At 38.5% G+C, this 13,968-nt stretch overlaps 2 protein-coding genes across 4 annotated transcripts; one reads left to right on the top strand and one right to left on the bottom strand.

Moving 5' to 3' along the window:
• Positions 1-690: 690 nt before the first annotated feature.
• On the bottom strand, positions 691-3,574 carry LOC117412396 (translation machinery-associated protein 7). Its single transcript, XM_034020783.3, has 4 exons — positions 3,442-3,574; positions 2,461-2,516; positions 1,885-1,972; positions 691-900 (listed from the first exon to the last, which is right to left on the bottom strand). The coding sequence occupies exons 1-4, from the start codon at positions 3,455-3,457 to the stop codon at positions 866-868; spliced, it is 195 nt and encodes a 64-aa protein (XP_033876674.1). The 5' UTR covers positions 3,458-3,574; the 3' UTR covers positions 691-865.
• LOC117412395 (mitochondrial potassium channel) lies at positions 3,221-11,932 on the top strand. 3 transcript variants are annotated; one of them, XM_058988817.1, is made up of 4 exons: positions 3,221-3,242; positions 5,639-5,997; positions 6,573-6,737; positions 7,329-11,932. In XM_058988817.1, exons 2-4 carry the CDS (start codon positions 5,686-5,688, stop codon positions 8,091-8,093), a joined length of 1,242 nt encoding a protein of 413 aa, XP_058844800.1. In that variant the 5' UTR covers positions 3,221-3,242; positions 5,639-5,685; the 3' UTR covers positions 8,094-11,932. The 3 variants fall into 3 exon arrangements, with proteins under 3 accessions (XP_058844800.1, XP_033876671.3, XP_058844799.1); XM_034020780.3 differs by lacking the exon at positions 3,221-3,242 and adding an exon at positions 4,138-4,470; XM_058988816.1 differs by lacking the exon at positions 3,221-3,242 and adding an exon at positions 4,533-4,719.
• The last annotated feature ends 2,036 nt before the right edge of the window (positions 11,933-13,968 follow it).

The raw sequence follows: 13,968 nt of genomic DNA, 5'->3' as shown, positions 1-13,968 counted from the left end.
AGATAAAAACAACCATACCACAATCGGAGATAGGCAGCATGTAAGATTTCTTTTCTTTTTTTTTTTTTTTTTTTAGGCCAGAACCCACAAAACAACGACATCCCTCACTAATTAAAGCTATGATGCAGCACACCATAAGACATTCAACTGCACAAAGTTGGCCTTACCAGATGGTAAAGCCCTCTTTTTCGGGTTTTATAGCTCAGGGAAAAAGTTATGCCAAGCACAACTTAGGCAACGGTTTACGGTCATGGTCACATGCTCCTACCAGCTGCCAATACCACAGGAACATTTTGCATCAAATAACTGTGTGTGTATTCTCATAGTAGCCTGTCTTCAGTTATGCTGTACTTGAAAAAGTCCAAAACATTTCTATATACAGTATATGTATAAAACATCTCTACACCTATTGCTGTATGCATTGTAAGTACATGTTTAATAAGAAAATGCATCTGTTATTCTGCCATTTCATATGAAACCTAGAGGAATTTCAATAAAGTACATAAAGTTGCATTTTATTTGAAAATAAGAAATGTATGAAAGACTGTGGTTTTATAACTGTAGAATTGTCTAGCCAGTATAGAGGAATATTCTGCATTTGTGTTCAATATTTGTTTTGTGATTTACTACATTTATTATGTAACTATTTACATTTTCTATAGAGAACAAAAAATTCAAAACAAAAACAGGCACATTTAACAAAAAAAAAATGTATTCAGCTTTGGACAAATACACATTTATTTTACAAAGAAAAAAAAAAAAGTTAGGACTGATTTGACATTTTCTAAATGGATCCAAAATGAAGAACAAACAGTTCCCTCCACCTCATGCCTGTCCTCACTGGTCATCTCACATCCCCTCAAACTCATTTCTTGCCAGACTTCTTAATGCCACCGGTAGCTGTGAAAGAGAAGTGAAGACAGAAATCAGGACACGTAGTATATTTCCTTCTTGGGATTCAATGAATACAGTACCACCCTCGCTATAACGAACCTGTTAGGGTCCAAGCCTTTTGTTTGTTATAGCGAAAGGACAATCACAATGAACTATAAACTATTGGAGTAATTAAATGAGATTGTGAATAAAAGTTGAATTACATGAACCTGTTCGTCTCATGTATGCAGTATTCTGCCTTTGCTTTATCCTATTCGTTAAAGAATTAAAACGCAGTACAAAAAGCAAAAATCCCAAATTGAAGCTGAACTTTTAATGAATCAATCTGACAAATCGTTTCAAAGTGCATCAAATCTTAATCCAACACTCAAGAATCCCAAACTGATCTTATATTCCAAATCAACCCAACATGAAAAGTTAATCAGATCATCATGTTTTTTTGTTTTAAATCAATTTTGCTATGACACATGGTTGCTGAAACAGTGCCTTTTGACAACCTAAATTCACGACAGAGATATGCTTACGTTACTCCTTTTTTCAAACGATCAATATAGTTTCCAGCTTTGTTGCAACATGAAATGATTCAGTGACAGTGGATCAAGATACTGTAAATGATGAAACTTTGAAAATGCAATATCCACATAAAACAGGGCATCTTCAGTTAAACTTTCATAAAACTAGAATGCCGTTTAGGATTTTTATATTCACTTAAAACTCCCTGCTAAAGTTTATGAAAATAGGCTGGGTGCAAGAGAAATCTTCACAGACAGTGCTTAATGTGCACTAGGTGCAGATCCAGCTGCTTCAGGAAAGTGAATGGAAACACACAATGGCAATGAAGTTAAACCTTGGCTTGCTTCCAAGCCTCTTTCTGGAAGGTAGAAGACAATGGTGTAAACCCAGGGACAGTGAGCATGCATGCAGCATCCCCGATTGCACGAATCTTAAGACAGACATTCGCAAGAAAGTAAACTATAACCCGCTACTCACTAAGCGGCCCCTTTCCCGCAGCCTTTGCTTTCATCGCCTCCAATTGCTTCTGTTCCTCCTTCTTCTTTTGCTTCAAAGCTAGATCCTCCTGAAATAGGAATAGAGAATACAATGTTAACAAGGTCCTGCTCAAACTCAGGATTTAGTTTGATTTGATTAGTGTGCAATTTAAGAGGCACTTTCTTGTATTAATAATGCTTTGAAATGAAAATACAAAACCTTAAGTGTATTAGGGATTTTTGGTGAATACTTTTATTTATTTTTACCTGTTACTATGTACACATAAAACAGCTACAATCAATCATATTTAGCAAAAAGGTCATAAAACTAAATATTACAAAAAAAACCATTTTGGTAGGCTTCTATCAAGTCTGACATACAGATGGATGAACAGATAGACCATGTATCCTCTGAATCCAATTCTCAGTAGAATAGTCTTTATGGTATTTTCAATTTCATGACAATTGGATGTGAGTCTCCAGACAGATGAAAATATAAGAAGTGTGACATACGTAAGACCACCTCCACTATACCCCTTTGCAGGGGGTTTCATCCCCAGTGGGCGATAATACACACCTCGTCCATATCCTTCCCTTGCTTCTTGGGCTGTTTAAGCGGTTTCTTCTTACCACCTATGAAAGGAAAAATTACACATACTGAATTTAACAAATGCCTTCAAACGTTCAGTTCCTGTGCAGTACCAACTTTACAAACTTCATTGTACTTGTGCAAACATCAACGTTAGACATTCCTCTTAGCGAGGCTAAGTTCATTTGGGGCGTCATTCTTGTGCACATAGTGGACACAAAAAACATCACTCAATTCAAGGATGCTGTAACTTGTCAGATGTCACGAGGTACACCTACTTGTACTAAACCTGACCTTAGGCAATCTGGTTATTCCAAGCTGCATGACTAATTGGACCATAAAATAGATTCAAATCGTTGATTCAGTACTCATGTTAACTTAACTGCGCAACAGTACACAATACCAATGTAGTGTATGTAGCGTCCTTCATGTGCAAGCATCTCAGGGATGATAATCAAGACAAACGAGCTCCAGACTGCTTGCGAATGAAAGGCTAAACCAATGTTTTGACCTTAGATTTAAAAATACTGAGACTCAATATTCCGGATAAAATTTAGAAGCGAGTTCTAAAGCGAGTAAACTAGAAAACTAAAAGCCCTTGAACCATAGTTTTTATCGATTTCTTGGAAAAACCAAGAGAGAGGCTGTCATTTGCCGATCTCAATGTACGAACTCGTCACGGGATGGCAATGCAGTGACCTTAAAACGGTGGCGATATGGCAACAGTATTCTTGCTGCGGCACTATCAACACACACCACCATATCCACAGGTATGGCATTCTGCTGGTTAGGGGTCCAACCGCAACGATGCAGCTGTCCGTGTTGTCGTGTTGGGTTTAGTTCAGACGAAGCTATAATGTTAAATCTCTATATCCATTATATCCACGCATTCTTTAAATAGCCAAATTATTAGCCGAGTAAAATACTGCGACATTTATTTAATACAAATATAATTCCTTATAATTTTACCTTCTCTACCAGACATGTCCGCAGCTATTCGTATACGCGCTTCACTGAAAGTGTAAGACCCACAACTAGTCCACTTCACCGGAAATAGATGTCTGCGACAGTGCCTGACAACCTCGCCAAAAACACTTCGTTGTTTAACGACAGGCTTTATTATTATTATTATTATTATTATTATTATTATTATTATTATTATTATTATTATTATTATTATTAAAACTATCTCAGATTATTTTTGAAGCGTTTGTTGAGATCAGAAAAACATGGACTGCGTTGAAATTACTTCATCAGTCCGGCAGAGTGCGGTAGAGATAGATCGGCTCGTTAATTACTTTAAATTTGGGATTTTAAAGGTGCTGTTACCCATACGGGTACAGCCTTTTCGTGTATTATGCCGAAATGCCCTTGTTGAAAATGTCGGCGTTGTTAATAGATATTATGCCTTTATCTATTAAACATAATCTAATTGTGAGATGGGAGAGGAGAGGGTCTGTGCAGCAGCTTTAATATATATATATATATATATATATATATATATATATATATATATATATATAATGTAAATTAATTTGGTGTGTGTATACTTAATGCACAATGTTGTTCAGTTAATGTCATGGCAAGTAATACATATTTTTGTGTACACAGCTGTTCTATATGTAGTTATTTAATACATACATAACCTCTCGTTTTACCTTCTCTACCAGACATGTTTGCAAGTGTCATTCCCTTGCTGAAAAAGACCCCTACGAAAAGTTCACCAAAAATAGTTGTCTACGACAGTGACTTGCATTAACATTCACCATTGCGTTTACCGATTTGAGTGCATTAATTACTAAATATGCACATTTAATGTTATCTTTTGGAGTAATTATTCTAGTATTATACATAAAATTATCAAACAAAAAACAACCATGTCTGCTCGTTTCTGTTCGTATATTTTTTATTTAAAAAAAAAAAAACCGCTTAGTCCTGTTTCCGTTTCCGTACAAATCAAAGGTCAAGGACTGTGAGGGGCGGAACTGCAAGTGACAGGTAACAGTGTGTTTTAAATCCCGTTCTTACAATATAACCTTTACATTTTTTATATGAACATTACTTGTATCCATTTATTAACTAGTAGCCTCTTGGAAATGGTTTAAGCAGTAATGTTAAATGTAGCATTTTAAACAGTGTCTGCCCGAAACTGGGTCGTTATGTCAGTATAACTAGACTGGAACTAAGCACTGTTCCCGTGTTTAAGCTAAGTACTACTGTATGCTAAATGATCCACATGCCTTAATGGTAATATATAATGTGTGCGTTTATATAAATATATATAAAACATGCATTACGTAAAGCCGGCGAGCACAGAGATTCTTTTGGGTTTTTCTTTGTCGGTTACAAGATCGAGAAGTGACTCCATTAATTTCGTTTAAAAATGCTTTATTATTATTATTATTATTATTATTATTATTATTATTATTATTATTATTACATGAGTACTATAGTGGGTCATATTCATGTTGGCTAAGTTAACACATTTTATTTTCTATAAACAAACTAACCCTTGTCAGAGCTCCTGGCTAAATTGACCGTGTTTGTTTCTTTCTAGTTCTGTAACATTAATAACAATTGGTTTTTTGTTTTACCAAAAAAATGGGGCAAACTTACCACTGTGGTTAATGCTTTGTGAATATGGCCCAAACTTAATGATCTGTATTTCATTGGCAATGTCTTTCAAGAAAAAAAAATAAAAGGTTCTATGGTTAGTGAATGGCATGCAGAAGGGGATCTGTGGGATATGGAAAAGCACATTAATAACATTGCAAACCATTATCAAGTATGGTAAATGTGCAGTATAACCATGGGAAACCCACCCGATATGATGAAAAGGTGTCCTGAAGCTACTGAAATGCCAATTTTGATGATGACCTTCCACCTTATTTTTCTCTGTGATAATTATTTCAATCTTTTTTCAATAATGAATTGAATGACAAATACTAAGCATCATTTTCAGCTCATAGACCAAACTGTTCTGGGAATCTCTCAGGCTACAAAGCAGAAATTTGAAGTGTGTACTGTAAATCTCTCAATGTGTGCTATCCAAAATCTGAAGGAGTCAAGCAAACCCTCCTAGGTATTCTTCACACTTGTGTAAAAGTAATAATGAAAGAATGGACAACTATCTAAGATTTAATATTCTTTCTTTCATTAAAATCAGATTCCAGCTGTTTCCAGTTCCTTAACCGCATTCCGTGTCATCGTCAAATGAGGTACAGAGGGGACCTGTTAGTGGTTAAGTATGGGAGTCGTTTTTGCCGATCTCAGATCTCAGGGCGATACAGGTCAGATGTTCTTGCTACGCGGTTGTACTGCAGCCAGAGCCCAAAGGACCCACCCAGCAAACCTCCGTTGCTGCAGACCAGCATGAACACCTTGCAGAAGGTGACCGAAGTGGGTAAACAATTTGGGCAGGACAGTGCCAAGCAGATAGCAACATCCACAAACTTATTGTGGTCGAGATATGAAGAGTTTGTGGGTCTGAACGAAGTCCGGGAGGCACAGAATAAAGTCACAGAGGTAAGCAAAAGTGAGAAAAATGTTGTGCCTGGAGTGCCTGGCTCAATCACTTAACATTACCGGGATATTTGGGATTTTACATACATATTGTTTTTTGATAAACATGCAAACCATCTGCAGTAAACTGAACAGAAATGTTTTATTAATGGTCAGGCTCAGGTGAAAAATATAGCCTCTCAATCGCATCACTTTTTGTTCTCTGTTTTACAAAAGAGATTGCAGAAAGGGAGTTTTAATAAGAAATAAACACACACAATATGACATTTAGAAGATTAAAGTTATTGTAGCCAATACATCAATTCCATAAATCTTACAGTACCTGTAGACTACTTCAATTAGTTATTGATCTTGAATATTAGGTACAACACTTGGTAAATCTCTTTGCAAGCCATACTTCCAGTTGCACTTGCTAGGTAATTGCACCTGGAGAGTGAAATAGTCCCTACCCTTCAATGGCTTTTTTCTTGTCATTAACCAACCAGCTGCTTCTCCTATTAACTAAAGTAGCAACAGGTTAACATGTTTTAAAGTGTATTTATTTAGTAGTTACGGGGTGACTAGATCTTTCTTCCCAGGCTGAGAAGGAGTTCATGGTGGCCAGAGGGATCGTCCGAGAGTCCCATGAGAGCCTGGAGACTCTGCAGGTGAAACTGAAAGAGGTTCGGGATCGGCTGGACCGAGTCTCCAGAGAGGAGGCCCATTACCTGGAGCTGGCCACCCTTGAGCACAAACTGCTACAGGTGAGGGAGAGGGGAGCACCCTGTGGGGATACAGGCATACAAACTGCTGCAGGTGAGGGAGAGGGGAGCACCCTGTGGGGATACAGGCATACAAACTGCTGCAGGTGAGGGAGAGGGGAGCACGCTGTGGGGATACATACAAACTTCAGAGTTCTAGGGTTTTGGAAACTAGGGCAAAATAACAATACCCTTTACTGTGACCTTTTATGGCTTTTTACTTGCACAATATCTTGCAATTTGTTGCCCATATCTGTAGAATGTTAAAATCAAGAAATTCCTCATTTTAGTGAGTATCTTTAAACTTGAGCATCCCTGTGAGGGGAGCTTGTATGAGTTTGCAAATCTGCCGCCTCAGCTCCTACTACTGCTGCTAATATTTCATAAACCGTTTAAGCTGGCAAATTGATATTTTCAGTATCTCCTCAATGTATCTGCACCCTTGTCTTTGACCTGTGACCCAAAATGGCTGCCATATTGGGGTCACGTGACTTTTTGGTTTCCAGACGCTTTGAGATATTGGCGTCAAACTTGGTACAGAGAGCAGAGTGATTAAAACCTTTTGTTCCACTGTTGTGGGGTTGTCTTTTCCAGGAAGAGCGACGTCTCCGGACTTCGTATGAAAACGCGGAAGAGTCTGAGCGTGTGAAGTTCTCTTTATTTTCAGTGGCGGTGCGGGAGAGCCACGAGAAGGAGCGTACGAGGGCCGAAAGGACAAAAAACTGGTCCGTCATCGGCTCTGTACTGGGGGCCTTGATCGGGGTGATGGGTTCCACCTACATCAACAGGGTGCGTCTACAGGAACTGAAAAACCTGCTGCTGGAGGCCCAGAAAGGACCAATAAGCCTTCAGGAAGCCATCAAGCAGCAGGCTGCCATGCACAACTCCCAACAGGAAGAGCTGAGTAGTCTTATCACCAACATGCGGAGAGCGGTGGGGGAGGGTGTGAAAGTAGAGGCACCAGCCAAGCCATGGATACCCACAGTAAGCAAGCCCACTGAGGCTGCCCAGCCCTCTGAGGCTGCCCTCAAAGAGCAGCTAATCTACAGCAAGAAGACCCAAAGCCTAGTGGAAGCCCTCCAGCCTAAATTACTGAAGGTGGAGCAGACCATGGGTAGGATGGTGTCCGAGCTGCAGTCGGTGAGGGTGGCTGTCCAGTCTCGCCCCACGGAGAGACCCATTATAAGGGCAGAGGAGGTGCAGGTCTTGGATGCGGAAGACGTTCTGAGCGGATTAGCCGAAACGGAACAGAGGATAGAGGCACAAATGCAAAAAAACATGGTGTACAGCACAGTGCTGACATACACTGCCTTTGCATTGACACTACCTGTACTCTATTTCATATTCAAAGGCAATTGAGAAACAGTGATATAGGGGGTTATCCTGCATCTACCCATACATACACTGGTCCAAACAATCAGAGAAAGCAATATTCAGTATATGCACACAGGCACACAATTTCAGTATTTCAATGTATATGTGTCCGGTGTGATCACATATAATTGACGTACAGTATGGAGGATGGACAAAAAGACAGGTATGGAAGGAAACAATTGGGCCCCTGTTCACCATTATAGACTGTAATATTATTATTATTATTATTATTATTATTATTATTATTATTATTATTATTATTTATTTCTTAGCAAACACCCTTATCCAGGGTGACTTACAATTGTTACAAGATATCACAGTATACATTATTTCACATTATACAGATATCACATTATTTTACATACAATTACCCATTTATACAGTTGGGTTTTTACTGGAGCAATCTAGGGGATTGAACCATATATTTATATATTACCATCCCAAGATTGTTCTCCCTTAATTGTTTATAGCTGTGTATGTGGAGGTGAAACCCATACTTGTGCAAGACCTTAAACTCCACAAGACTAATGAAATGTTGTTACCTTTAGTGTGTTGTCGTTCTTTATGCAGGTTTCAGATTATAGTCTTTGAAAGCAACACATGCAAACTGTTTTTTTTTTTTTATATGGAAGTAATGTGATTTTGAATTCCTCTTGGGAACTTTCACATCTTGTTCTAACTTGGGCGAATTGCACCATCATTTTGATCTGGTATTGAAGAGGATATGCTGTCGTCCTTGTGTCAAAGGATCTCAGTCACTGTCTTATTATCATACCAGAGATTAGGGACAGTTGTTTAATTGATTACTAAGCATGGTGTATCAGAAGGTCTCAGGGTTGATTGAATTTCAGGAAAAAGAAGGTAGAGTGATCTACCTGTTTTGAACCCCAGGACAGTTGATAGTTGATAATGCAGTTGAATGACTGAAGGAAACCCGAGTAAGGAAGAGGTTCCCAGTATATGTAGGTAACTGAAAGGTCTCAAATAGCTGGCCTCTAATTGCTTTCAAATATTACATACTAAAATGTGTTTTAAAAATCTGAGACTTGAATCGGGGATGACAGTACGCTTAAGGTAAGTACTTATGGAGTAAATGAGTCACTTTACTGAATGCATCGGACATTGTCAAGATGTAAAAGAAATTAAAGAAACCATTATCCTCCCAGTTAAGGTGTTGCACTGGGGTTTCATCAGTATAGCCCACTTTGATTTAATCCTCACTTATTAATCTTTATAGCGATTGATTGTGTGCATTTCAGTGCCATGTGTTCCCAGTATCAAAGGTCATGTTAAACCCATCCCCAGGGCCAGGTTCAAGGGTTTTGACTCTGCAGTAGAGCTGGGCCAAAATGTCAGAATGTCCCAACAAACATTTTTTATATGTATTCAAGGGCATTTTTGGGGGATATGTATAAAACAGAAGATCATCACAGCAACTCTTGGACCCCTATTTACTTCTGGCTGCTAAAAAACTTCAGCATTACAGTCTAGGTTAGGCTGCACATGTAACACTAGCTGCCAAATAGTGATCTTTACATACATGTGAAGTTGCCGGTGCTGCTTCAGATTTGGGAATCACATCTCCGTTTCTGTCTGCAGCATATTTTTTGTATAGTAAAGTAAAGGTCTCAAAGGAGAAGGATACTGCTCACCACTATATACAGTAAAACCTGCATCTAACAGGAATGCAAGGGGATAGTCTATATATGGGTGATTTAACAAAGTGAAATATGTACTTGCATGGGTATTCATCTGAGTGATTGTTATATATTGGTGATATAACTGGAAATGCATATTTATTCAGGTGGCCTTTAGTATAGGTGCGAGTATATACAAAAATATACAGTCAATTCTCATTAATATGAATTTCAAAGGACCAGCAAATGTTTTTATTATCAGGAGTCTTAGCCAAATGCCTACTGTCAGTTTTTATTGCAGTTACAGTAACACTGAAATCCAATTTAAATTACAGAACAATCAAAAGTATTATACATTTAAAAGTACTGTGCAATTTTTTTTTTTTAAATACAGTTGTAAGTGAACTTTTAAAAAGTATACATTGCAACTTGAAATCTGCATGCCCCGTTCTGATCACGAGCATTTTTAAACGACACAAGCAAGGCGTCCTCAACATCAGGGTATTGAGCAATTTGGAAACGCTGACGACTTGCATCCACAGTTTGCTGTTCATAGCCTGTATTATTGCACCCCGTTTTTTCAGAATGGTTGACAAAGTGTTTGCGGGAATGTTGAAATCTGCAGCAACATCTTTCTTTTTCTTGCACGGTGGTGCACTATCCATCGCTTTCAACACCTCCACTTTTGTCTGCAAGGATAGAGCACGTTTCTGCACGGCTTCATGGAAATGGCATTGATGCATTAGCACTATGGCAAGTCAAAATGCACCATAGGATCTTTAGTCCCAAAACAGCACTAAAATATGCTAATCTGGTTACAAGTTAATACATTTCCTGAATATCCTTTATTCAGCTGTTCAAAATGTTCTTTCCGGAGGAGGCTCCAAAATAATTTGCAGCAGCAAGACATTTTTGTAAGTGAATTGGTATTATAAGAAGTAATTTACAATAAGCGACTGATACATTTGACCGGGACCATGTATAAACTTCGTAGTGTCAGGAAATTCCTCTAATCTTGAGTTTGTTTTATAATGAGAATTGATTATAGATGCCTTTAAGATGTAATGAGAATGCAGTAGTTATGTTGTGCCTTAGTAAGCCGACGCTCTGCACTGTTCTCCACTGGTGGAGTTCGTTCAGACCTTCCAGTCGGACTTCAACATGTTGCTTTATCTCAGGCAGGCAGGCCAGGGGGTTAGTTAGGTGCTTATGAGATATGTGGTATGAAGAGACAAGTTCCTTGTGTAGTGGGGCCTGTTCACTACACTTTTAACTTTCACTTTGGTTTAAGACTGTTTGGTAAAAGGATAATTCAGATCATCTCAGTTTTACTTATATTTAATATTGTACTTTGATTATAGCTCCTTACAGATTATTTGTTTATTCTGCTAAAATCATTATTTGCCTTGGTTACTGACTACTCCTGCAAAGATTGCTTCTGAAAGATATATTTTTGGAATTTCAAAAACACTGGAATTAAGTATGTTTGTTCTATTCAAAAAAGGCAGTGCACTTGTTAAAAAAATTAAATGAATGTACAAAATAAGGTTATACAAAACGATTATATATATACTGTGTGTGTGTGTATATATATATATATATATATATATATATATATATATATATATATATATATATATATATATATATAATTTCATCCTATTTTAAGGCCCTGTGCACACTATGCCTTTAATCCGTATTAGTTGCATTTAAGATGGCTTAAAAGTGCTAAATACGGTTTGTGTCCACACTACGCAGCATGTAATACCGTACTCGAGAACCGGACTTGAGACCACCTCAGGAGGTAGTCTCGAGTCCGGTTCTAATTAGATCGCATCAGGTAGTGTGGCTTATCAGAAGTGTGGACGCTGTAATACCAAACTACATTTTTTTGTGTATCCTCCAATATCCCAAAATGCTTTGTGGTATGTTTGGCGAAATACTCAGAGCAGGCGCCAGAAGGACTTGCTATCAGTGTACACGCCGCACTAGGTATTCATTTTTATGCGTCAGCTCTGTTTGAAATAAAATTAAGAGGACCAGAATTAGGCTCAGGCAAGATATGAAGGTAAAAACAAAGATTGTTTTGTAATTAACAGCTTTTTCTGAATTTAATTATAAAACAGAATCAGCTCAATGTGTTTAAAGGGACTTCACCTGATTAAAAATAAAACCTGGAAACTTCAAGCCCTACTTGTGTGTGTGTGTTCGGATTTACTTTTTCCACAATACTTGTTATATTTCTTTTTAGCAATATGGACCGCTGTTAATATGGGGCATTACACATTATTTTAAAATAAAATACAGTGCATGGTGGGATACTATCATATTAATTTCCACAGTTCGTTGCGCTGCTGGGAATTGTAACTGAACTATTCTAATGGTGTGTGGACACATTAAGCCTGACTAAACATGAAACGGTACTTCAGTGTGGACGCTTTGAGCTGGATTAATTAGAGCGGTTTCGAGTACGGTTCTCGAGATAGGTTATGTAGTGTGGACAGGGCCTAAATCCCAGCAATATGATCTTTCAACTCTGCCAAGCCCACCGACTATATGAGGAGGTGTTAGCAGAGTTGAAATGTCATATTATTACGATTGGGAAGGCTGTTTAGTGTCGGCACTATAGATTCTCCAGCTAACCCAGAACCACTCGGAATGATTGCATGTATTGTATGCAGTAGTTGTGAAAATGTATCAGACAGACTTTGTTGCTCAATCAACTGCATTGCTGGTAATGTCTCGATTAAAGGGAACAGGCCCTTCTACTACATATGTGTTCCGTACAGTCGTAGATTTAACCCTTTACAGCCTGGCCTATGGACTCCACTAACAGAATCTTGATTTCTCATCCTACAGACATTTCCTACTGAAGACATTAACAGTGACTTGAGAGACAAGGTTTACAATACCTCATAGAACACTTATTATTTTTAATAAGTCTCGGTTGACAGTTTTAAGATAATGTGTTTAAAGCTCTGAAGAAGTTAGAAACTTAATATGTATAAATGGGGAATCAATTTCGAATAAATACATTTAAACCCATCTGTGGTATACAGTGTTTTGCTAAAGTATTCAGACCCCTGACCAATTCTCTCATATTACTGAATTACAAATGGTACATTGAAATTTCGTTCTGTTTGATATTTTAAAACACTGAAACTCAAGATCAATTATTGTAAGGTGACATTGGTTTTATGTTGGGAAATATTTTTAAGAAAAATAAAAAACTGAAATATCTTGCTTGCATAAGTATTCAACCCCCACACATTAATATTTGGTAGAGCCACCTTTCGCTGCAATAACAGCTTTAAGTCTTTTGGGGTAAGTATGTACCAGCTTTGCACCAGTGTCGGAGTGATTTTGGCCCATTCTTCTTGGCAAATTTGCTCCAGGTTGTTCAGGTTGGTTGGACGACGCTTGTGGACCGCAATTTTCAAATAGTGCCACAGATTCTCAATGGGATTGAGATCAGGACTTTGACTGGGCCACTGTAGGACATTCACCTTTTTGTTGTTGAGCCACTCCAATGTTGCTTTGGCCTTGTGCTTGGGATCATTGTCCTGCTGAAAGGTGAATTTCCTCCCAAGCTTCAGTTTTTTAGCGGACTGAAGCAGGTTCTCTTGCAGTATTTCCCTGTATTTTGCTCCATCCATTCTTCCTTCAATTTTAACAAGATGCCCAGTCCCTGCTGATGAGAAGCATCCCCACAGCATGATGCTGCCACTACCATATTTCACTGTAGGGATGGTGTGTCTTGAGGCATGGGCAGTGTTAGGTTTGCGCCACACATAGCGCTTTGAGTTTTGGCCAAAAAGCTCTTTTGGTCTCATTTGACCACAAAACCTTTTCCCACATCGCAGCTGGGTCACTATCATGCTTTCTGGCAAACTCCAGACGTGCTTTCAGATGGTACTTTTTAAGTAACGGCTTCTTTCTTGCCACCCTCCCATACAGGCCAGTGTTATGCAGAGCTCTTGATATGGTTGACTGGTGCACCATTACTCCACTCCCAGCCACTGAACTCTGTAGCTCCTTCAAAGTGATTGTTGGCCTCTCTGTGGCTTCGCTCACAAGTCTCCTTGTTTGAGCGCTGAGTTTTGAGGGACGGCCTTTTCTTGGCAGTGCCTGGGTGGTGTGATGCAGTTTCCACTTCCTGATTATTGATCCAACTGTGCTCACTGGGATAGCCAAACACTTGGATATTATTTTGTACCCTTTCC

The sequence above is a fragment of the Acipenser ruthenus genome, chromosome 16 (assembly GCF_902713425.1).
Source record: "Acipenser ruthenus chromosome 16, fAciRut3.2 maternal haplotype, whole genome shotgun sequence".
Taxonomy (NCBI): Eukaryota; Metazoa; Chordata; class Actinopteri; order Acipenseriformes; family Acipenseridae; genus Acipenser; species Acipenser ruthenus.
The sequence above is the reverse complement of the archived record's forward strand: the minus strand, read 5'-3'. Positions and strand labels throughout refer to the sequence as shown.

What these genes read in the sequence shown, in the direction of transcription:
- LOC117412395 (XM_058988817.1), top strand. Translation starts at nt 5,686, where the DNA reads ATGAGGTACAGAGGGGACCTGTTAGTGGTTAAGTATGGGAGTCGTTTT. An exon ending in CACAGAATAAAGTCACAGAG is followed by an intron (nt 5,998 to 6,572) that starts GTAAGCAAAAGT and finishes CTTTCTTCCCAG; the next exon opens with GCTGAGAAGGAGTTCATGGT. An exon ending in TTGAGCACAAACTGCTACAG is followed by an intron (nt 6,738 to 7,328) that starts GTGAGGGAGAGG and finishes TGTCTTTTCCAG; the next exon opens with GAAGAGCGACGTCTCCGGAC.
- LOC117412396 (XM_034020783.3), bottom strand. An exon ending in AAGGGAAGGATATGGACGAG is followed by an intron (nt 1,973 to 2,460) that starts GTGTGTATTATC and finishes TTCCTATTTCAG; the next exon opens with GAGGATCTAGCTTTGAAGCA. An exon ending in TGCGGGAAAGGGGCCGCTTA is followed by an intron (nt 901 to 1,884) that starts GTGAGTAGCGGG and finishes TCTCTTTCACAG; the next exon opens with CTACCGGTGGCATTAAGAAG.